The 26,174-nt window shown below is 42.6% G+C and overlaps 1 protein-coding gene across 2 annotated transcripts in view; it reads right to left on the bottom strand.

The window, feature by feature from the left end:
• The window catches only part of LOC126428086 (collagen alpha-1(I) chain-like), a 260,714-nt gene that overhangs the window by 206,202 nt on the left and 28,338 nt on the right, over positions 1–26,174 (bottom strand). For both annotated transcript variants that reach the window (XM_050089976.1, XM_050089977.1), the window contains exon 2: positions 12,489–12,536. In XM_050089976.1, coding sequence (XP_049945933.1) covers positions 12,489–12,536 — 48 coding nt within the window. The remainder of the gene's footprint in view (positions 1–12,488; positions 12,537–26,174) is intronic.

The raw sequence follows: 26,174 nt of genomic DNA, 5'->3' as shown, positions 1-26,174 counted from the left end.
CCGTACACCACTGGTGATCGTCGAGGGGACACTGAATAGTGCACGGTACATCCAAACCGTCATCGAACCCATCGTTCTACCATTCCTAGACCGGCAAGGGAACTTGCTGTTCCAACAGGACAATGCACGTCCGCATGTATCCCGTGCCACCCAACGTGCTCTAGAAGGTGTAAGTCAACTACCCTGGCCAGCAAGATCTCCGGATCTGTCCCCCATTGAGCATGTTTGGGACTGTATGAAGCGTCGTCTCACGCGGTCTGCACGTCCAGCACGAACGCTGGTCCAACTGAGGCGCCAGGTGGAAATGGCATGGCAAGCCGTTCCACAGGACTACATCCAGCATCTCTACGATCGTCTCCATGGGAGAATAGCAGCCTGCATTGCTGCGAAAGGTGGATATACACTGTACTAGTGCCGACATTGTGCATGCTCTGTTGCCTGTGTGTATGTGCCTGTGGTTCTGTCAGTGTGATCATGTGATGTATCTGACCCCAGGAATGTGTCAATAAAGTTTCCCCTTCCTGGGACAATGAATTCACGGTGTTCTTATTTCAATTTCCAGGAGTGTATTTGGGTGTTTAGCGATTTCGATTGCCTCCCTGTAGAGCCTTTCGTAGTATCCGCTCGTGGCCGCTAGTACTTGCCTCTCCTCGAAACGAATATTGTGGTTCCCTGGCTGGAAAGCATGCTCCGCAACAGCTGATCGTTCCGTTTCTCCTCTTCTACAATTTCCCTTGTGCTCTTCCAAACGTTTAGAAACAGTTCTTTTGGTGGTACCCACATAAACATCACCACAGCTGCATGGGACCCTATACACTCCAGATTTTTCCAATGGTTTGCGAGCGTCCTTGGCAGGCCTAAGGTATTCCTGTATCTTCCCGGTGGGCTTGTAAATTAGGGTAATATTCCGCTTCGTCAAGATCCTCCCTATTCTTTCCGTTACATTTTTAACAAACGGCAGGAAAACCTTAGATTTTGCAGTAGTCTGTACGTCAGTATGATTTCTGCGTGGCTGCCTCAACGCACGTTTTATTTCGGCGGACGAATATCCGTTCTTCGTTAGTGCATTGTGGAGATGTTCCATCTCAGCGTCGAGCAACTCAGGTTCACAAATATTTCTAGCTCTGTCCGCTAACGTCTTGATAACACCCCGCTTCTGTTGTGGGTGGTGGTTCGAATCCCGGTGCAAATAGCGGTCCGTGTGCGTGGGTTTGCGGTACACTGAGTGGCCCAAACTACCATTTTCGTTTCTAAACACAAGCACATCGAGGAAATGTAGTTTGCCGTCTACCTCCTCCTCCATAGTAAACTGAATTCTTGAGTTTATACTGTTCAGATGTTCGTGGAACCGGCTTAGTTCCTCCCTACCATGTCTCCACAACACAAACGTGTCATCCACGTATCGGAACCATACATTTGGTTTCTTGCTGGCAGTACCTAAGGCCTGTTCTTCGAATTTCTCCATAAAGAAGTTTGCAATTACGGGACTTAGGGGGCTTCCCATAGCCACGCCATCCGTTTGCTCATAAAACTGTTCATTCCACTTGAAGTATGTGGTCGTCAAACAACACTTAAACAGCTCTAAAATATCGGCAGGAAAAATTCGATCCAGCTGTTCCAATACATCATTAAGTGGAACCATGGTAAACAGCGATACCACATCGAAGCTGACCAATATGTCCTCCGGCTGGACCACTATGCCATTCAATCTGCTGATGAAATGTGTCGAATTCCTTATATACGAGTCCGAACGGCCCACATGTGGTTTTAACAGCGTAGTCAAAGTTTACATTTTAGTATCAAACGTCAAAGCTGCATACCTGGTCGTACCATTCTTACTCTTACCATTCTTACTCTTAGTCGAGCATAGTGACGTGGTTTCAGTTGCTGCTGTAACAGCCGTCTTTTGTGCCCTTGCTTTTCTAGACTTTGATAAGGCATTTGACCGTGTTAATCACGACTTTTTGCTTCGAATTCTGGAGGCAGCTGGTTGACACACGGCGAGTACTCTCAAATTTGTTTACGGGTATTTCAGCTTCGGTGATTGTTAATGGCCAACTGACGCCCCAGATAAATATAAATATCCGTCGGAGAGGGCCTCAAGGAAGAAAAAAAAAAGGGGGGGGGGGCTCTGAGCAGTATGGGACGTAACAGCTGATGTCATCAGTCCATTAGATCTTAGCACTACTTAAACCTAACTAACCTAAGGACATCACACACATCCATGCTCGAGGCAGGATACGCACCTGCGACCGTAGCGGTCGCGCGGTTCCAGACTGTAGCGCCTAGAACCGCTCGGCCACCCGGCCGGCTTCAAGGAAGCCCGCTGTCAATGACTTTGTGTTGTCTCTGGAGCCCCTACTTCGGATGCTAGCATCCCAGCTGACGGGTTGGACGCTTTCCGGAGGGACTATAGCTGTTCGTGCATAGGCGGATGACGTGATGGTTGTACTCCGTAATTCTTTGGAGATGCCTCGACTGAAGGCTGTAATGGACGATTATTGTCGGAGTTGAGGTGCACTACTTAATGAAGGTAAATGCAGGAGTCGTACTTTGCGAGGTTTTGATGACACCGTTGTTGGACTGCTGTGGTGGTTCAGCATACGTCTCTCGGTATCATCATTGATCGTTGTCCACTCAAAATGGGACGCTCAACTGAAAGTCTGTTAGGGATAAAATTCAAGGAGCGATACTAGAACATGAAAGACCTTATCTTACTCTGCTCCAGAAAGCCCGAATACCGGATACATATATTTTATGCAAAGCTTATTACGTGGTCCAAGTTTATCCACTTCCCTCAATGATGACGAAAAAGCTACAACAATGGTCTGGTCGTATCTTATGGAAAAGACATATATATATATGTATATATATATATATATATATATATATATATATATATATATATATATATATATATTAAAAAAATAAATAAATATAAAAAACTTTAAAAGATTGTTTAACTTATCATGAGAGCTTGGTGGTGGTTTTTCGGCTATGTTGTCGGTTTTTTTCCTTTCTCCTTTTATGTTTGAAAAAAATTATTGTTTGATCAAAAGTATCCGGACACCAGGCTGAAAAACACTTACAAGTTCGTGGCGCCATCTATCGGTAATGCTGGAATTCAATGAGTTGTTGGCCTACCCTTAGCCTTGATGACAGCTTCCACTCTCTTGTTTAACTTATCATGAGAGCTTGGTGGTGGTTTTTCGGCTATGTTGTCGGTTTTTTTCCTTTCTCCTTTTATGTTTAAAAAAATTATTGTTTGATCAAAAGTATCCGGACACCAGGCTGAAAAACGCTTACAAGTTCGTGGCTGGAATTCAATGAGTTGTTGGCCTACCCTTAGCCATGATGACAGCTTCCACTCTCGCAGGCATACGTTCAATCAGGGCTGTAAAGTATCTTGGAGAATGGCAGTCCATTCTTCACGCAGTCTTGCACTGAAAAGAGGCACCGACGTCGGTAGGTGAGGCCTGGCACGGAGTCGGCGTCCCAAAGCATCCCAAATGTGTTATATAGGATTCAGGTCAGGACTCTGTGCAGGCCAATCCATTACAGGGATGTTATTGTCGTGTAACCTATCCACCACAGGCCGTGCATTATGAACAGGTGCTCGATCGTGTTGGAAGATGCAACCGCCATCCACGAATTGCTCTTCGACAGTGGGAAGCAAGAAGGTGCTTAAAACATCAATGTAGGTCTATGCTGTGACAGTGCCACGCAAAACAACAAGGGGTGCAAGCCCCTCCGTGAAAAACAAGACCACCCCCGTAACACTACCGCCTCCGAATTTCACTGTTGTCACTACACACGCTGGCAGATGATGTCCACTGGGCATTCGCCATACCCACCCCCTGCCGTCGGATCGCCACATTGTGTACCGTGATTCGCTACTCCACACTACGTTTTTCAACATTTCAATCGTCCAATGTTTACGCCCATTACACCAAGTGAGGCGTCGTTTAGCATTTACCGGCTTAGGTGCAATCGCTCGACCATGAAATCCAAATTTTATCACCTCCCACCTAACTGTCATAGAACTTGCAGCGGATCCTGATGCTGTTTGGTATTCCTTTGTGGTGGTCTGCCTATTACACATTATGACCATCTTCAACTGTCGGCGGTCTCTGTCAGTCAACAGACGAGGTCAGCCTGTACGCTTTTGTGCTGTGCGTGTCCCTCCACGTTTCCACTTCACTATCAGATCGGGCACAGTGGACCTAGGAATATTTAGGAGTGTGGAAATCTCGCGTATAGACGTATGATACAAATGACACCCAGTTCCCTGACCACGTTCGAAGTCCGTGAGTTCCGCGGAGCGCCCCATTTTGCTCTCTCATGATGTCTAACGACTGCTAATATGGATTACCTCGCAGTAGGTGACAGCAGAATGCACCTAATATGAAAAACGTATGTTTTTGGGTGCGTCCGGATACTTTTGATCACATGGTGTATGAGCATATCTCTCTCACATGACCTTTGTCGCCTCAGTATGGACTACATCGTATACAAAAACCTGTGGTTACTGTTAATATCATCTACTTCCTTAGAAGTTAGCAGGCTTTGTGGGAATTAATTTGCGATTGCATCTAAGTACTACGATTACTTCACAGGTGTTCTTGGTTGGTATCAGAGTTTACTAATTTGAGTGCTTAGGTGCATCGCTACTCATTTGCCGCTGTAGACAGCGTATCGACGGAACTGCTACAACTTGTTACTGCTGCGAGCGCAGTAAACACCGACATTGCAGCAATTACAACTGTCTTAGCCCTGAAGGATAGTCTTGCTCATCCTCTCTCGCTGCTACGCACTGTAATTACTCTGTTTGTCGCAGAATTTGAAAGTGGCCAGGGAAGGAGGTGTTAGGCACAACATAGTACAGCTGAAAGCATAATGTAGATCGACGCTGACCTCTCTTCATTTGCATTGCATAATACAAGCCATCTATACGTAGGCCGGCCGAGGTGGCCGAGCGGTTCTAGGCCCTGCAGTCTGGAACCGCGCGACCGCTACGGTCGCAGGTTCGAATCCTGCCTCGGGCATGGATGTATGTGACGTCCTGAGGTTAGTTAAGTAGTTCTAAGTTCTAGGGGACTAATGACCTCAGATGTTAAGTCCGATAGTGCTCAGAGCCATTCGAATCATTCTACACGTAACTACAGTTGTGTTTCACACCTTGTATTTGGCATTACGAGGTGATCGACAAACATGCTTACTTTGAAAGTAACTGTCAATAGCTGGACTATCTATAAATGTCGTGTGACTAGGACATCCCATCGGGTAGACCGTGCGCCAGGTGCAAGTCTTTCGATTTGACGCCACTTCGGCGACTTGCGCATCGATTGGGATGAAATGATGATGATTAGGACACCACAACACCCAGTCCCTGAGCGGACCCAGCCGGGAATCGAACCAGGGCTCTTAGGATTGACATTTTGTCGCGCTGACAACTGCTTCTTTTTTTTTTTCGTTGGGTTTGGTCGTTGCGGACGTCACATGACATCCATTCAAGTTTCTTGTTGATCCTTTCACACAGTTTTTTTATTACAGAGGCCAACCAGCTCTCTGGCCGAACACGCTGAGTTACCATGCCGACGCCACTCAGGTACCAGGGGCGGACAGCTTGACTATGATTGAAAGGAACCCTCGTCGTTTTTGTTGTAGTGGCTGGCTTGATGCAGCTCTCCATGCTACTCTATCCTGTGCAAGCTTCTTCATCTCCCAGTACCTACTGCAACCTACATCCTTCTGAATCTGCTTAGTGTATTCATCTCTTGGTCTCCCTCTACGATTTTTACCCTCCACGCTGCCCTCGAATGCTAAATTTGTGATCCCCTGATGCCTCAGAACATGTCCTACCAACCGGTACCTTCTTCTTGTCAAGTTGTGCCACAAACTCCTCTTCTCCCCAATCCTATTCAATACTTCCTCATTAGCTACGTGATCTACCCATCTAATCTTCACCATTCTTCTGCAGTACCACATATCAAAGGCTTCTATTCTCTTCTTGTCCAAACTATTTATCGTCCATGTTTCACTTCCATACATGGCTACACTCCATACAAATACTTCCAGAAACGACTTCCTGACACTTAAATCTATACTCGATGTTAACAAATTTCTCTTCTTCAGAAACGCTTTCCTTGCCATTGACAGTCAACATTTTATATCCTCTCTACTTCGACCATCATCAGTTATTTTGCTCCCCAAATAGCAAAACTCCTTTACTACTTTAAGGTCTCATTTCCTAATTTAATACCCTCAGCTTCACCCGATTTAATTCTACTACATTCTCGTTTTGCTTTTGTTGTTGTTCATCTTATACACTCCTTTCAAGACACTGCTATTCCGTTCAAGTGCTCTTCCAGGTCCTTTGCTGTCTCTGACAGAATTACAATGTCATCGGCGAAACTCAAAGTTTCTCCATGTATTTTAACACCTACTCCGAATTTTTCTTTTGCTTCCTTTATTGCTTGCTCAATATACAGATTGAATAACATCGTGGATAGGCTACAACCCTGTCTCACTCCCTTCCCAACCACTGCTTCCCTTTCGGGCCCCTCGATTCTTATAACTGCCATCTGGTTTCTGTACAAATTGTAAATAGCCTTCAGCTCCCTGTATTTTACCCCTGCCACGTTTATAATTTGAAAGAAAGTATTCTAGTCAACATTGTCAAAAGCTTTCTCTAGGTCTACAAATGCTATAAAGGTAGGTTTGCCTTTCCTTAATCTATTTTCTAAGAAAAGTCTTAAGGTCAGTATTGCCTCGCGGGTTCCAACATTTCTACGGAATCCAAACTGATCTTCCCCGAGGTCGGCTTCTACCAGTTTTTCCATTCGTCTGTTAAGAATTCGCGTTAGTATTTTGCAGCCGTGACTTATTATACTGATAGTTCGGTGATTTTCACATCTGTCAACACCTGCTTTGCCCTCGTTGGGGCTCTAAATTTATTATCTGAAATATAAAATTGTGTACTAAGCTGTTTTAGTTTCCATGTTGAAATCAAATCAAATCTAAAATCACTCAGTAATAAGTAGTCTTTATCATTAGAGGCTAGAAATTGTAAATACACAAGGAATCGAGCAATACTAGATGTTAATAGCGCCGGAACGAGGACGAAGATCGCAAGAGAAGAGAAGGCAGTGAAACGACGTTCGCCAATTGTGCGCTGATCACGATCGCATCACGACATATATAAATGACCTAGTAGATAGTGTCGGAAGATCCATGCGGCTTTTCGCGGATGATGCTGTAGTATACAGAGAAGTTGCAGCATTCGAAGATTGGAGCGAAATGCAGAAAGATCTGCAGTGGATAGGCACTTGGTGCAGGGAGTGGCAACTGACCCTTAGCATAGACAAATGTAATGTATTGCGAATACATAGAAAGAAGGATCCTTTATTGTATGATTATATGATAGCGGAAGAAACACTGGTAGCAGTTACGTCTGTAAAATATCTGGGAGTATGCGTGCGGAACGATTTGAAGTGGAATGATCGTATAAAATTAATTGTTGGTAAAGCGGATACCAGGTTGAGATTCATTGGGAGAGTCCTTAGAAAATGTAGTCCATCAACAAAGGAGGTGGCTTACAAAACACTCGTTCGACCTATACCTGAGTATTGCTCATCAGTGTGGGATCCGTACTAGGTCGGGTTGACAGAGGAGATAGAGAAGATCCAAAGAAAAGCGGCGCGTTTCGTCACAGGGTTATTTTGTAACCGTGATAGCGTTACGGAGATGTTTAGCAAACTCGAGTGGCAGACTCTGCAAGAGAGGTGCTCTGCATCGCGGTGTAGCTTGCTGTCCAGGTTTCGAGAGGGTGCGTTTCTGGATGAGGTATCGAATATATTGCTTCCCCCTACTTATACCTCCCGAGGAGATCGCGAATGTAAAATTAGAGAGATTCGAGCGCGCACGGAGGCTTTCCGGCAGTCGCTCTTCCCGCGAACCATACGCGACTGGAACAGGAAAGGGAGGTAATGACAGTGGCACGTAAAGTGCCCTCCGCCACACACCGTTGGGTGGCTTGCGGAGTATAAATGTAGATGTAAATGTAGACAGGATCGGCCTCTATAAGAGGAGAATATAAGCTCCGCTTTTGCCAGCGTCGGCCGCTGAGTATCGGGTCAGATGCCCATCCCAAATCCTGCATCATGTCAGTGACACTCTCTCCCATATTTCTCGATAATACAAAACGTGCTGCTCTTCTTTGAATTTTCTTGATGTACTCACTTTATCCTATCTGGTAAGGAGCCCAGATCGCGCAGAAGTACTCCAAAAGACAACGGACAGGCGTAGTGTAGGCAATCGCCTTGGTAGTGTTCTGCCAATAAAACGCGGTGTTTGGTTTATCTTCCCCACAACATTTCCCATGTATTCTTTCCCGTGTAGGTTGTTCGTAATCGTAATTCCTAGGTATTTAGTTGAATTTACGGCCTGTAGATTTAACTGATTTATCTTGTAGCCGGCCGGTGTGGCTATGCGGTTCTAGGCGCTTCAATCTGGAACCGCGTGACCGCTACGGTCGCAGGTTCGAATCCTGCTTCGGGCATGGATGTGTGTGATCTCCTTAGATTAGTTAGATTTAAGTAGTTCTAAGTTCTAGGGGACTGATGACCACAGATGTTAAGTCCCATAGTGCTCAGAGCCATTTGAACAATTTATCTTGTAAGTGTAACAGATTCCTTTTAGATCATGTGGATCTCACACTTTTCGTTATTTATGGTCAATTGCCTATTTTCGCACCATACAGATATCGTTTCTAAATTGGTATGCTATTTGGTTTGATCTTCTGATGCGTTTATTAAACGATAAACGACAGCATCATCTGTAAACAACCTAAGATGGCTTCTCAGATTGTCTCCTAAATCATTGTATAGATAAGGAACAGCACAGGGCCTATAACACTGCTTTGAGGAACGTTAGAAATCACTTCTGTTTCAGTTTATGGTTTTTCGTCAATTACTACGAACTGTGAACTCTCTGAAATGAAATGACGAATCCAGTCTCAATGCTTCAGAACCCCATAATACGTATGGGAATTTGATGTACGTTCTGTACTGGGGTATCCCTAGGAATCGTGTCATTACGCAGAATTTAGCTCCTCGCTGTGAGTTCGCTCATCTTGAAGGCATGGAACTCGAAACGTTTTTTTTAATAATTTTGTACACAATACAGTTACAAAACTTGGAATGCACAGCATTTTTCGTTTTTTATTTGGACATTGTGCGGTAAGAGTATGAACTGGTTTTCTGAACTTCCAATTCTTGGAGAGCAATATACAATTGACATGCAATAAACAAGTGTCATCGTAAATCAATTCCAGCGTATCTGAACGTCTGACCTTGAGCCTTGTTTAGTGTTATTGCAAACTAAACCTTGGTTGTCAATTGAAGGCGCTTAAAATGAATGGGTAAATAAATTGTTATCATTGATACAAGGCGTGCGAGAGAGACCTATCCAGATGCTGTAGCTGTGAGAATAGTAGCTTCAATGACAATATTTCGCATAGTTTTAATCTGCATAATTTCAAACTAGTCAGATTACGTGATAATATTCTAATCATGAGAAAGCTTTTGACAATGTTGACTGGAATACTCTCTTCCAAATTCTGAAGGTGGCAGGGGTAAAATACAGGGAGCGACAGGCTATTTACAATTTGTACAGAAAGCAGATGGCAGTTATAAGAGTCGAGGGGTATGAAAGGGAAGCAGTGGTTGGGAAGGGAGTGAGACAGGGTTGTAGCCTATCCCCGATGTTATTCAATCTGTATATTGAGCAAGCAGTAAAGGAAACAAAAGAAAAATTCGGACTAGGTATTAAAATCCATGGAGAAGAAATAAAAACTTCGAGGTTCGCCGATGACATTGTAATTCTGTCAGAGACAGCAAAGGACCTGGAAGAACAGCTGAACGGAATGGACAGTGTCTTGAAAGGAGGGTATAAGATGAACATCAACAAAAGCAAAACGAGGATAACGGATTGTAGTCAAATTAAATGCGGTGATGCTGCGGAATTAGATTAGGAAATGAAACGCTTCGAGTAGTAAATGAGTTTTGCTATTTGGGGAGCAAAATAACTGATGATGGTCGAAGTAGAGAGGATATAAAATGTAGACTGGCAATGGCAAGAAAGGCATTTCTGAAGAAGAGAAATTTGTTAACACAGAGTGTAGATTTAAGTGTCAGGCAGTATTTTCTGAAAGTATTTGCATGGAGTGTAGCCACGTATGGAAGTGAAACAAGGACGATAAATAGTTTGGACAAGAAGAGAATAGAAGCTTTCGAAATGTGGTGCTACAGAAGAATGCTGAAGATTAGATGGGTAGATCACATAACTAATGAGGAGGTATTGAATAGGATTGGGGAGAAGAGGAGCTTGTGGCACAACATGACTAGAAGAAGGGATCGGTTGGTAGGACATATTCTGAGACATCGAGGGATCACCAATTTAGTGGAGGGCAGTGTGGAGGGTAAAAATCGAAGAGGGAGCCCAAGAGATGAATACACTAAGCAGATTCAGAAGGATGTAGGCTGCAGTAGGTACTGGGAGATGAAGAAGCTTGCACAGGTTAGAGTAGCATGGAGAACTGCATCAAACCAGTCTCAGGACTGAAGACCACAACATCAACAACAACAACAGTTCTGTTGAATGATTATGGTGCCAGTCTCCACATAGAAAAATATAATCAAGCTGCAGCCACTAGTACATAATCAGTTACCTTCTCCTAGTTTTTCCAATGTACTGAAATATGCCTGGTAAAATTCAGGATATTCAGAGGACTGCCTGCCACAATTTGGGAATCTGAATTTTGTTTCATATTGTGGTGTCCATTGTGCGTATTATGTGGAGAAATTTCGTTCATTTACTGTGCACTGTGTCAAAAACTTTATGTTTTAAGCTTTTCTTTATAGATAATCATTGTGATGATTTTGTATCATCATAATAACGAGTTACTTATCATTTTCAAGTTTCAAAATATACGTATGTGAAACAGTACACTAAGAAAAAAACTTGAATTAAGAATTTAAAATGACAATTAAAAAACATAAAACAAAAATAAGTATAACATATAATTAAAATAATAAGGAATGTTTAGATATTTTACTTAGGTATGTTGAAAATACTCTGACATCACGTTGTGTACAGCTTATTTTCCTAAAACGGTGTTTCAGAAACCTGCTTCATAACACATGGTTGAATGTGGTCTGAAGGGTTCTTTAGTTTGTGTTGTAACGTAAGTTTTCATTTTTCAAAATTAATCAGTGGTTGTGGGGTAGTTTACAAAATTTCAAATTCTTGAAAAAGCTGGTTATACAGCTTTCAAGAACAAATCTTTAACATAATGCAGCGCGTCAGCAACCGTATATGTATAGAAAATAAACATTTATATTATTATTATTATATTTTTTTTGCAACTGAAGGCTGAAAAAATTGTTTGGATTTCAAGAACATTAACTGCATATCAAGTTTTATATGATACACTTCTTTTTTATACGAGTATATCATGGTTTCGAAGATACTCCCTCTAGACTTAATATGCCAAATTACCCTTGGGGTGTCTTTTACAGCTTAAAAGTGAAATTTGACAAAAACGCAAAGATACGTACTGCGTTATTTTGACTCCTATACATGCCCAACATTCATCAAGATCGTTTATTTACATCTGAGAACATTCCCTTTTTAGTGGAAACCTCACTTCCAGTATATTAATATGTTCTAAATATACTTTTGGGTGAACTTAGCAGCCTCGCTCTTCATATGCGAAATACGTTGTTCTGTTTCGACACAGTCCACCCGGATAGGCCAGCGCATTAAAGTGCTTCTTCCGGGAATCAGAGAGGCGCCCATGCCCCAGGCCGAATTAACCTGCGGCCAGCCTCTATGTGTTTTTAGGCGGTTTTCCACTTCCAACTAGATGAATATCTGGCTGGTTCCCACGGCTCACCTCAGGCACACGAAGTGCAAACATTTAGACAACGATCTCACACATGAGCATGAGATTTTCTCCAGACGCAGGCAGATGGGATACACGAATTCCATCCTGGGGGTTAGAGCATCTGGCGGCATATTTTCACTAACATTGCCAAAATCCATGTAACAATATCGGCACCGTTGTCGAAAGGCACAAGGGAAACAAGAAGAAGAAATTATTTTTGACCTTAGTTGGCATTACATTATTCCAGTTCTTGAAGATACAACTAGGAGTACGTATGACGCCACAGCCATGTTTATAGCACAAGAAGAAAACAAAATCTAAAAGGAACGTTGCCCTTTGGACTTAATTCACGAACTGAATTAACTGCTTTAATACAAACGAGAGATTAGCTGGCAACTGTATCTAGTAGATTACGCGAACATGTATAACATTTTCAGTCTGAAGATAAATTTACGAATGTATGACCTAATGGTCATATAATGAAGGCCAAATTTTATCTTGCTATATTTGTCAAACCTTTTAATTTTTCAAGAAAACTTACCGTCGTCTATGTCGCCGTTTTCGACATCCAGGTCTTCCCCGTTAAGATCTGTAACAACAGGAAAATTTTCATCAGTTGAAATGGTGAGTAAAAGATAGCTCGAAGAGATGCAGCCATAATTGCTAACGTTAGTGATATAGCTCCTTGATCACTGCAACAATTGCACAATTTTTGTTTCAGTTATTATTGGTTTCACGCAAAGCTTATTTCATCAGACATTGTTATGCGACATAATTAGAGAAGCAGGACATTTATCGTACTACACTACAAAATTAAAATATTAAATGTTGTATAAAACCAAATTACAATGTTGGCCATTACAAATGAAACGCTAGCAAGTAGAACAGAAAACAAGATGTTACTAATAGTGCGTGTGACGGCAAACAGATCAGATGGTCCCAGTTGTACTTTGCCTGTCTAACGAACTTCAGGAAGAACATGAATTTGAATTTAAATATTTTACGTAATTACAAACGACTTTGCGACTTAAAATGCTGTCATAACTTTCTCATTGAGAGGCGTAATTTTACGTTAAAGCTCGAACACAATTAGTCGAGTATTACAGTTACAAATCTGGTTTGGGTCTTTAGGCCAGCTAAGTCACAGCGCACAAATTACTCACATTACAATCATCTAGAATTTCAGAATGAGGACACTTATCAATTCACAATAAACTTTACATGATTTCAGGCCTTTTCCAAACTTTTCTCGCTTACAGCTGTACAAACATCGAAGGAAAAACAGTTTATCACTTACTAAATGTTTGAACCCTTTCTATACACTATACAATTAAACGATCACTTTTTCGAAACACGTAATGGGCTTCCATTGCAACGCATAATCTTGAAATTTGACCGAAAGGTTTGTGTAAGGTGGGTAGGACGTCAAACGGGCTGACTTGGAGCGGGAGAGGCACCACAGGACATTTTAATTTCCACTGTCTATACCTTTACAAATAAATTCATAAAACTTCAACAGCATGACCAGGAAGGATTCAGCAAGTCCTTTACCTGACTCACTCTGTGTACATTGCTGTACTACCCCGCGCAGGCGAGCAAAAAGTACTTGTCCTGTCGAGCGCTAGTCGCTTGGGGTTGATGAAATAATGTATGGCGTAGAGCATGGGCGTCCACAGAAGTTTCTCCAGGAGTGCGCAAAATACAAAATTTCCCCTTTTTACATAACCGATTCGGTGAGTTACACAATGTGTTGAGCCTCAGGAACTAAATTTGAGCAGAAGTACACAAATCTTATTGTAGGCCAAACGATTCGTAGTTGTCAAATTACACTACTAGCCATTAAAAATGCTACACCAAGAAGAAGTACAGATGATAAACGCGTATTCATTGGACAAATATATTATACTAGAAGTGACATGTGATTACATTTTCACGCAATTTGGGTACATAGACCCTGAGAAATCAGTACCCAGAACAACCACCTCTGGCCGTAATAACGCCCTTGATACGCCTGGGCATTGAGTCAAACAGAGCTTGCATGGCGTGTACAGGTACAGCTGCATACGCAGCTTCAACACGATACCACAGTTTATGAAGGGTAGTGTTTGGCGTATTGTGACGAGCCAGTTGCTCGGCCACCATTGACCAGACGTTTTCAATTGGTGAGAGATCTGGAGAATGTGCTGGCCAGGGCAGCAGTCCCAATATTTTCTGTATCGAGAAAGGCCCGTACAGGACCTGCAACATGCGGTCGTGCATTATCCTGATGAAATGAAGGGTTTCTCAGGGATCGAATGAAGGGTAGAGCCACGGGTCGTAACACATCTGAAATGTAACGTCCACTGTTCAAAGTGCCGTCAATGTGAACAAGAGGTGACCGAGACGTGTAACCAATGGCACCCCATACCATCACGCCGGGTGATACGCCAGTATGGCGATGACGAATACACGCCTCCAATGTACATTCACCGCGATGTCGCGAAACACGGATCCGACCATCACGATGTGTAAACAGAACCTGGATTCATTCGAAAAAATGACGTTTTGCCATTCGTTCACCCAGATTCGTCGTTGAGTACACCATCGCAGGCGTTCCTGTGTGTGATGCAGCGTCAAGGATAACAGCAGCCGTGGTCTCCGGGCTGATAGTCCGTGCTGCTGCAAACGTCCTCGAACTGTTCGTGCAGATGATTGTTGTCTTGCAAACGTCCCCATCTGTTGACTGAGGGATCGAGACGTGGCTGCACGATCCGTTACAGCCATGCGGATAAGATGCCTGTCATCTCGACCGCTAGTGATACGAGGCCGTTGGGATCCAGCACGGCGTTCCGTATTACCCTCCTGAACCCACCAATTCCATATTCTGCTAACAGTCATTGGATCTCGACCAACGCGAGCAGCAATGTCGCGATACGGTAAACCGCATTCGCGATAGGCTACAATCCGACCTTTATGAAAGTCGGAAACGTGATGGTACGTATTTCTTCTCCTTACACGAGGCATGACAACAACGTTTCACCAGGCAACGCCGGTCAACTGCTGTTTGTGTATGAGAAATCGGTTGGAAACTTTCCTTGTTTCAGCACGTTATAGGTGTCGCCATCGGCGCCAACCTTGTGTGAATGCTGTGAAAAGCTAATCATTTGCATATCACAGCATCTTCTTCCTGTCGGATAAATTTCGCGTCTGCAGCACGTCATCTTTGTGGTGTAGCAATTTTAATGGCCAGTAGTGTAATATTATTAAGGTAGATTAATTTGATATCTTTACTTTAAGCGTATTCAGCTGTGTACGAAAAGTATATCTTTGATGTTATTAATATGAATATGCACGCCACCTTTTTGTTTCAAGGATATAAAATTTTATCCTCATGTGATTAAATCCAGTGTACGCAACGAGTTATGAAATAAAGCTTGAAAATGCTTACAAAAAGTTATTTATAGCCCCGTAATATGGTATGTAACGAAAATTGAAAATATGGAACAGGAAAAAGTCATAATGACTGAGAATATCCTTTTCAGTGACAACAAAAATTACTAATACTCCTGTAAGCGGAGGAAGAGGCTTGAAAATAACTCTTATTAGATTTGATATCATATACAACACTTTCTTCGTTTACAAAACACATCTGATCATGTTAATGGATTTACTTCATCACTTTCATGCTTTCTATTTTTTCATATTGGGTAGCATAACTAAAGGTGAACAAAATCTGTTTTGAAAACTCCATTTTTTGTGTTGGTGACATAAGACGTATAACCGACTAAATGAACGTGAAAAATAATCGAGAACTACACCAAAATTGAATCGACAGAATAGACGGACAACCTTGGACTAAACCAAGCCTGTCACACTGCTGTGCAGTTATACCAACTGGACTGCACAATCCGGAGCTCTGTAACTTCATTCGGTGCTGTGTTATACCCCATGGAGTTGACCTAGTTGCTGCAGAGGACATCTTTTCGACCATGAAATTTTACAGCTTTTTCTTTTCTTTATGTACGGAGATATTAACTGTTCTCGAAAGAACAGATACCATTGATGACTGTGCAGCTTCTCAAGAATAAATGATAATTAATTGAAACCCTCAGCTGCCGACAAGTGGTGTTGATATACCTCGATGGGAACAGCTGAAAACGTGTGCCCCAACCGGGACTCGAACCTGGGATCTCCCGCTTACATGGCAGACGCTCTATCCCTCTGGGCCACAGAGGACACAGATGAATAGCGCGACTGCAGGGACTTATCCGTTGCACGCTTCCCGTGAGACCCACATTCCCAAGTGTTCACAATCTACATACGTAATGTACCTAATAGGTCCAGAATGAGATTTTCACTCTGCAGCGGAGTGTAGGCTGATATGAAACTTCCTGGCAGATTAAAACTGTATGCCGGTCCGAGACTCGAACTCTGTATCTTTGCCTTTCGCGGGCAAGTGCTCTACCAACTGAGCTACCCAAGAACGATTCACGTCCCCTTCTCACAGCTCAGGTTCATGCGATGTGCGAATGATGATAAGTGTTGTTATAATTTCTAGCGAAGTCCATAGATTCAGACTACAAGAGCGAAAATAAACGATGAACGGGAATAACAGATAAGAAAGATTACATATTATCTTACTAGCGTATCCAAGAAAATGAAATTTTGAGAGAAAATTTTTGTCAGTCGTATAGTCCCCGGTTAGCAGCCACTTAATTCTGTTATCGTAATAGCGCGGTAAACGCGTTGTACGAAGACGTAATAACGCCTAACAGGGGAATAAACGCGGGATAATTAAACCGGTGATTCTGGCAGAGTTAGCGAATTTAACTGGAGAATAGATTTTCACAGTGGCAAGAATAGTTACAGAATTAGTGATGACAAAATTGTTTGTTGCAACTAGGAAGGGGAAGAAGCGGGGTCATCACACAAACTATATGGAAGAATATGACGATTCCACATTTATATAAAAAATTTCGTACTATTACTTTTATCTCATCCTTGAGAAACTGGAGCGTGAGAATGAAATGTGAAACTATTTCATAACATAGAACTTTTCGCTTGTAGTAAGCCTAATAGGCATTTGATATTGGTACTTCGTGAATTATATTGTTATGTTATTTATGTAAATGAAGTACATAAAAATTACCATTTGTGACAAAACAGACTCGCTTATTTGGCCTATGTTACAACTGATATATTAGAAAGGCTTATTTCGTTTTACAGTGAAATGAATACCCCTAACTGCATACAGGCATTGATATAAGTCAACGGGGGCAGTTGAAAATGTGTTCCCCGATCGGGACTCGAACCCGGGATCTCCTGCTTACATGGCAGACGCTCTATCCATCTTTTTTTGTTTTTTAATCTCATTTTGTTCGCTTTCGTTCGTTACACCTGCTCGGGGCGGACGTCGCAAGACACCCGTTTAAGTTCGTCGTTGATCGGTTAGCTCAGTTTTTTTTTATTACAGAGGGCAGCTAACCCTCTGACCGAACACTCTGAGCTACCGTGCCGGCGTGTGTGCTATCATAAGTTACATTACCCGGCGCCTCCACTAGAATAATGTCACGTAGAAGGAGGTGTAATTAGATGAATGACGAACACTAACTTCACTTAACGGAGGTTTATTCAGCACTTACACGTACAAGAGCTTGGGGCGAACTGCCTCCGGCCAGAACACATACATCCCATCTGAGTCACCGAGGACACAGGGACTTATCTCTGGCACGCCTCCAGTGAGATCCACATTCGCAACTTATTGTCCCAGTACTTTATTCATAGTGCCCCTGTCCATTATACTCATTACTCGCGGCTTTTTGCCGATTCCCGTAAGAGTTCGGGCACTGTTTGTGCATCTGCACAGAAGACGATGGCTAAATGTCCGGTGAGCCTTCGGACATGTCCGAAAGAACAGATACCATCGGTGACCATGCAGCTCGTTAGAATGAGATTACAATGAAATGAATACCCCGAGCTGGATACAGGCGTTGATATAAGTCAACGGGGACAGTTGAAAATGTGTGCCCCGACCGGGACTCGAAACCGGTATCTCCTGCTAGATCGTTTTATCTAGCAGGCAGTGACAAAATAGACGTAATCGAGAAACGACACCAGCCTTAGGTGCTATTCTTATAAACAGTTTTTTTTAGTATTAGGCAACGAAATTTTGATTTTGCATATAGCAAAATAATTGACAAACTTTGAGGAGGTAATAGATTCTTTCTCAGTTAGGACAGTATGCCGTGTAAAGTTGTAGCAAGATTAGAGAGAAGAATATGCTGGCACGCAAGGATTGAAGAAAAGTGTACTGTCTGGATTGTCTCTTGTCTTTGCTAGTTTTATGTTTCCTATATTTAATCTGATGTCATACAAAAGAGAAAGTTAGGTAAGAGAGTGTAAATTTCCTGAAGCACAAATAATATCACCCAGTATTAGAATTATTTTAAGAGGGATAGGATGTCAAACGGGCCGACTGGGAGCAGGAGAGGCACCACAGGAAATTTTAATTTCCACTGTCCTCAATGTAGGTTTGATGGCTACAATTGCAAAATACACACGTTTCAATTCATGGAGCGAAGCACAGTGACGTGCGATAGAATAATGCTGTGTGAAAAGGTGTGGCACTGCACTGTAGCACACTTAAGACCAAATAACAACGTCTCACCTTTCCTTGAACATATATGTTTATATATCAAACCCTTAAGAAAGATGTGCGCAACTAAATGAACATATTTTCGAAAAACCATTTTTTTTTTAAATTTCTAATGTCCTATCTCAAACGCTCCAGGGCGGTGGGGGGGGGGGGGGCGTGCCACTATCAGGTTTTTGCCCCGGTTCGGAAATATCGTAGATCTGGGGCTGCATTTAGTACCTAAAATATGAGCAGGACGAAATTTTGTGAGAGAGATTTTTGTATTGCCAGTATCTGGGGAATCGCACTGCGAAGTCCGAGTCCACGAATTTTTCTTCACCCTGTATAGTAGTATAGCTTAACCCACGTCTCCAAACAGCAACGGTCTCAACAGATTAGCTGTCGACGAAATAGCAGTGTATACCGTTGCGTCAGCCAACTTCCGCGTGTATTTCCTAGCAGCATTGCGTCCCTGCGATAGCACTCGGGCGGTGTCTAAACAGCCGAAATAAACGGGTCAAACTCCCCCGGTCACGTAAACAGACGCGGCAGTATCTGTCGCTTTTGACCAGTGTGACGTCACGTCTGCGATCGCGAGGCCAATAAACTCTGCGACCGTTGCGCCAGTCCAGAGGGGATGGAGCGTGCGTCTGCGTGCTGTCAACGACACTTCCAAGGCCGTCTGCACGCTTATCTCCACCGCCGTCCAGATTGCTATTATGACATCACCCCATTCTACATTATCCGCTGTGCTGAAGACAGCATCGAGAACAATGTGCGTACCATCTTAGTACAGAGCTGGTATACATTTCACAGACAGTAATCCACGGCATTGGCCCCCAAGAGGAGTTTGCAGGGCCTCTGCGGGCACTGTCAAATTAGCGTACTTTATGTACCTTCATCTCTGGAACCAATGAAGATAACACTTCAAAATTTTTACAGGTATCTTATCCAAGTTATTTATGTCTACTGAACCAGAATTAAAAGGTGAGCTACAAAAGACAGAGAGATACATATGTATTTTCAATTATGCTATTTTTTATTACAAATTGCTCTAGATGTCTGTCTATTCAAATTACTGCTATGGTTGCTATGGTTGTGCTTCTGTTGGAGCAGTATGTTATAATGAAAGAGGTGCCAAAGTTTCATATACACTATGTGATCAAAAGTATCCAGACACCCCCAAAAAACATACGTTTTTCACATTAGTTATATTGTGCTGCCATCTAACGACAGGTGCTTCATATCAGCGACCTCAGTTGTCATTAGCCATCGTGAGAGAGCAGAATGAGGCACTCTGCGGAACTCACGGACTTCGAACGTGGTCAAGTGATTGGGTGTCACTTGTGCCAAGCGTCTGTACGCAAGATTTCCACACTCCTAAACATCCCTAGGTCCATTGTTTCCGATGTCAAACTGAAGTAGAAACGCGAAGGGGCACGTACAGCACAAAAGCGTACAGGCCGACCTCGTCTATTGACTGACAGAGACTGCCGACAGTTGAAGAGGGTGGTAATGTGTAATAGGCAGACATCTATCCAGACCACCACACAGGAATTCCAAAGTGCATCAGAATCCACTGCAAGTACTATGACAGTTAGCCGAGAGGTGACAAAACTTGGTTTTCACGGTCGAGCGGCTGCTCATAAGCCACATACCACGCCGGTAAATGCCAAGCGACGCCTCGCTTGGTGTAAGGAGTGTAAACGTTGGACGATTGAACAGTGGGAAAAGGTTGTGTGGAGTGACGAATGACGGTACAAAGTGTAGCGATACTATGGCAGGGTCCGGGTATGGCGAATGACCGGTGAACGACATCTGTCAGCGTGTGCCAAAATTCGGAGGCGGTGGTGTTATAGTGTGGTCGTTTTTTTTCATGGAGGGGCTCGTACCCCTTGTTGTTTTGCGTGCCACTATCACAGCACAGGCCTACACTAATGTTTTAAGCACCTTCTTGCTTCCCAGAAGAAGAGCAATTCGGGGACGGCTGTTGCATCTCTCAACACGATGGAGCACCAGTTCATAATGCATGGCCTGTGGCAGAGTGGTTACATGACTATAACATCCCTGTAATGAACTGGCCTGCGCAGAGTCCTGACCTGAATCCTATAGAACACCTCTGGGTTGTTTTTGAACGGCGACTTCGTGCCAGCACTCCGTGAAGAATGGGCTGCCATTTCCGAAGATACTTTCCAGCGCCTTACTTAACGTATGCCTGCGAGAGTGGAAGCTGTCACCAAGGCTAAGGGTGGGCCAACACCATATGGAATTTCAGCATTACGGATGGAGGGCGCCACGAACTTGTAAGTAATTTTCAGCGAAGTTTCCGGATACTTTTGATCACATAGTGTAGCTTGTTGTGTCTAGACAAGACAGCCTAGACACAATGAGAGGAAGCCGAAAGGCACGCGCTTAAACTCACGAAGGCTGGCGTGAGGTCTGAAACAGGATACGTAATGAATGCTATAAAGAAAAGTACGTAGCTTATGGAATACTTAACTTTAATCCACATTTGTAGAACATCGCTCTTGATGATACATTAATAGAATCTCAATATCAATTGAATACGGCGCCTTGCTAGGTCGTAGCAAATGTAGCTGAAGGCTATGCTAACTATCTTCTCGGCAAATGAGAGAGTCTTCGTCAGTGTAGCATCGCTAGCAAAGTCGGCTGTACAACTGGGGCGAGTGCTAGGAAGTCTCTCTAGACTAGACCTGCCGTGTGGCGGCGCTCGGTCTGCAATCACTGACAGTGGCGACACGCGGGTCTGACGTATACTAGCGGACCGCGGCCGATTTAAAGGCTACCACCTAGCAAGTGTGGTGTCTGGCGGTGACACCACATAGCTATCATACGTAGTTTTTGATATAAGGAAATATGAAGCATAAGAAATGTCATTTTGAGAAAATAGCATTTAAAGTATAAAATGATAAAAAGTGACTTGTAATTTTAAATTAAGTCTCAAACACCCATCATCATAGTCAGCGTCATCATCTTTGCCAGCTTCCATCTTTGAAAGTTTTTTTGTTCTGATTGACTTTTCCTCTTTCGTGGTGAGCTAGCTGCACGCTGTGCCTTCGCCAATAACTTGAAGCCGTTTACAAGATGGTAGGCTGGAGAGATGTTAACGTGTTTTAGAACTCTTATTCTTCCCATCATTAAATGTTAATACAGCGTCACTAATTCCCCATTTTAATGTATTGAGCTCTACAAAAACATTTTTGGGAACTCGTGAACAGATAACATTAGTGAATGACTCGTTAGGATTCTGTGTTCGCCGATGTAGACACTTTCGTATGAGGTGTGGGTGAGCTAGGTTTCTATAAATTTTATGTGACTGCTTGCATAACAGCTTCAGGAATAGAGTTTTTATGTTCAAAAGACACTCCTGAAACTTCAGCCTTCCGGAATTTACGCCACGATTCAGGTCCAGGTGGGCAGAGTGAAAGCGTCGGTTTTCTGTCGGTTGAAAGTTTGTGGAAGTATGAAGCCCAGACTGCTTTCCTCATACTTTCTAAATCATTCAGGTTATTTGTCATGGCCATTCCATAATACTGCTGAAAGTGATTTATTGTTTTATCAGTCAGCCGACCTCTAAGCGGCTTGCCATCAGACAGTGCTGTGGTGCAGAGAGTTTTGTTTTAATTTCCTTTTTTGCACAAGCCCAACGCATTCCAGTTTCTTTATCACAATATTTTCATATGGATTTGCGTCGACACACTTATACGCTTTAGAATCTTCATGGCCAAGGTACCACAGTATCGCACATCCCTCGTCTTCAGTGATCGGCTAAACATTTTCATTGCGGCATCAGCTTCCATTCCATTGTGGATTTCTTCACAATTTTTCTGACAGTTTTCATGTTGTCCGTCACAGTAGATGAGTGGACGGCTCGCCGGCTTGTCTAGCCGAGGGGCCCGGGTTCGATTCCTGGCTTGCAGTTTTTTTCCGCTCAGGGACTGGGTGTTTGTTTCGCCTTCGTCATCATCATCATTTCATCCTCATCGACGTGCAAGTCGCCGAAGTGGCGTCAGCTTCAAAAGATTTGCACCAGGCAATCAGGTCTAAAGGCGCAGAGGCCCTCGCCACACGAAATTTCATTTTTCATGTTAATTTTTACATTTTTCTCACAGGAGCTATAGCAATTGTTTTGTAAGTGTCTCAGAATCAATTACTTGGCCTGTGTCTGCACTTGTGAGTGTGGCAAAAAGAGTCTTTCGACGTGTGTCCACGCTTTTGCCATGTACCATCAAACGCAACTGGTATATCAATGCTGCCTTCGTTCATTTCAGTTGAAAGGTCTCTGTTGGATTCCTTTCATGTTTAATTTCTTAAATCTGTTGTCATTCACGGCATAAATTCCTCTTCTAAATTTACTGTGGCGTTTCTGACTTTTACACATAAACGAGAACGATCTGTCGCACTACTACACTTTAAAACACAGTTTATATGTAATTCATGTCACTCAGTCTCATACGGAACCTACATCCGCTTTCTTTTATATACTGTATATGATAAGATACTGTCATCCCCCTTCTCTTCTGTGTGAAGGGATGAATGAGCAAATGTATTTCTAGTTGCATGCTTGAGGGTAGCTGACAACCCTGTCGGCTAGAGAGCAGTAGGACCAACGTCGGAACAGGTAGCTACTCTTTCTAAAAGCAAAGAGGTTTCTATTCTTAGTATGGTCCTGCCCGTCCCTTGTCATGTTGGTATAAGAAGCTGCCCCTCTGGCCACTTCCGTTTGTGTTGGTGAGACACCCCTCAGGTAGGAACTACGGCAGTCTGTCCGTGGCGAGCGTCTGAAGTGGTAAGATCTCCGGCTAAGCGCGTGTCTGATAAGTCCCTAGGACAATGGATTTCTTAAGTTCAGCCTAACTGAAAATTTAATCACCTTTATTTCAGGTTTAGCTCTAAAATATCTAATGTTATCTTAAATTGCAACGCAGTGTAATTCGCGTGTGAAGTTCAGATTATTTTCCGGTAGTTGCTTTGTCACTACTTTGTGAGTAAAGTGGAACCACGTGTTGATCAGTAACTCTAACTAAGATCATCAATCTTAAATGCGAATGTGCGTGAGATTATAACGTCTCGTCTTGACAGTATTTTTCAATATAGCGACTTTTCTTTATGTTCAACCCACGTGGGGTGTACTTTGTGAGACCACTACCACGTGCTTATATAATTGTTTGACCCATCAGGTTAATAGTAAGACGTTAGTAACCATTTCGAGGTTTTTCTTTTGCAAATTGCTTTTCGATCTAATTTATTTTAATTATCAAAATTATTGTGGAGTTACACGCTTTGTGTAAACCATGTTGACCACGTGAAGCATGTGGTGTAATCATCAAAGTAGCCCTCAGCTATTCTTTTTGGGAAGATTTCACAGAGAGTTAGTATGAATTTAGTATACCAGTGTGTGGTAATTACATGACGGACAAGATTGTGCTACGAACGTAATTTCTTTGGGTGAAAATTGAATCGGTTGCTTGTGGTTAATTTCCTCTTGCATATGTTTCAACGTTCTTCGTGTGTTATTTTATGAATGCAGTGTTGTATGCAGTCTCCCAATCTTGGCTCCATATTTGATGTGTTCCGTAAGATTACAAACTCACATTTTCCACAATCCTAAATAAGGCACCAGTTTATTTATGAATCAAATTTAATATGCTGAAATTTCAATGATCAATGTTAAAATAAATTTCCAAATATAAACTGATTTATTTCTTTTTATTTAAATTTTCGTTTATATATATATATATATATATATATATATATATATATATATATATATATATATATATATCACCGGTTGTCGTATGACTATTAAAAGATTATAATTAATGTTAGTCTGGTTGGGAATTTGGTAAGCTAGACTGGATACCTGGTGAAACAGTTGGTCAGTAATGCAAGGTTAACTTCCCCAGACAGCTCACAGCTTGTAAACCGCTTTTATTGTCCATCAGTACCGCTTGCATAGCAAATTAAAGTAACAACCTTACACAGTACCTTCATTTGTTGGCGCCTTCATTGACAGGGAAGCGACAGATCCAACCGCTTCTCCTGTAACTTCATGAAAGCGTTTCTAAAGAAGAGGAAGTTGTTAACATCGAGTATAGATTTAAGTGTCAGGAAGTCGTTCCTGAAAGTATTTGTATGAAGTGTAGACATGTATGGAAGTGAGACATAGACGATAAATACTTTAGACAAGAAGAGAATAGAAGTTTCCGAAATGTGGTGCTACAGAAGAATGCAGAAGATTAAATGGGTAGATCACATAACTAATGAGGAGGTACTGAATAGGACTGGTGACCTCAGGTGTTAAGTCCCATAGTGCTCAGAGCCATTTTCTCAGAGCCAGGTATTGAATAGGACTGGGAGAAGAGAAATTCGTGGCACAACTTGACTAGAAGAAGGGATCGGTTTGTAGGACATGATCTGAGGCATCAAGGGATCAGCAATTTAGTATTGGAGGGCAGCGTGGAGGGTAAAAACCGTAGAGGGAGACCAAGAGATGAATACACTAAGCAGATTCAGATGGATGTAGGTTGCAGTAGGTATTGGCAAATGAAGAAGCTTGCACAGGAGAGAGTAGCATGGAGAGCTGCATCAAACCAGTCTCTGGACTGAAGACCGCAACAACAACAATAACCTCTGAATTTTCGTAGATGATGGTGGTAGATTTATAAGCGAACACTGAACTGCACTGAGACCTTTTCCGATAGCAAATGACTTTCTGTTGTGACAGCCAGTGCAAGCAACTGCTATTGTCGTAGCGAGACCAATTCTTGCAGAAAAATCTTCTTCAATAATTACGTTTTCACCACAAGTATTACAGCACAATGAACCACACAACTGAATTGAAATGTTCATATCACACAAAACATAACCCACACCAGAAGTGCTATTTCCTAAATTATCGTTCAATAATCCTAGTTCCTCATATTGTTTATCTATTTTAGTTTTACTTGCACGGGGTGATGTCGCACCTCTCTTGTTCGTCGGTGGCACATTGAGAGTGTTTGATTTTAAACTGTTTGTGGGTTCCAACTCCTGAACAACACTCGGTTTTACACTTATAGTGAGTTGGCTAGTTCCAGACTTACGTTTCTTGAAGAGGGTAGCGGTTCTAGACATGTTTATATTACGTCAAACTGTTTCACTCAAAAAAAAAAAAAAAATGCCAAGTCACAGACAATACAGCAGTAACTAACATCGAGCGCCACGTATTTTCTGTCCCTAGATGAAAACCACAGCCTTCTATAACGTGTAGTTTCTGAAATATTCACATACAAATAGATGCACATCCAAAATTTGGTGATTTCAAAGATACCCATATAAGACCAGAAAATGCAAAACAAAATACTTCTAAATGTCATACACAGGCAATTTATACACCATTTTATGCAGGAAAGAATAAGTAATATCCTAGGGCATGATTTGTAAAATGTCAAAATTTTCAAATTTTTGGGCCGGCCGACGTGGCCGAGCGGTTCTAGGCGCTTCAGTCTGGAACCGCGCGACCGCTACTGGTGCAGGTTCGAATCCTGCCTCCGGCATGGATGTGTGTAATGTCCTTAGGTTAGTTCGGTTTAAGTAGTTCTAAGTTCTAAG

This window comes from Schistocerca serialis, chromosome 12 (genome assembly GCF_023864345.2).
Source record: "Schistocerca serialis cubense isolate TAMUIC-IGC-003099 chromosome 12, iqSchSeri2.2, whole genome shotgun sequence".
NCBI lineage: Eukaryota > Metazoa > Arthropoda > Insecta > Orthoptera > Acrididae > Schistocerca > Schistocerca serialis.
This window is presented reverse-complemented; position numbering and strand designations above follow the sequence as displayed.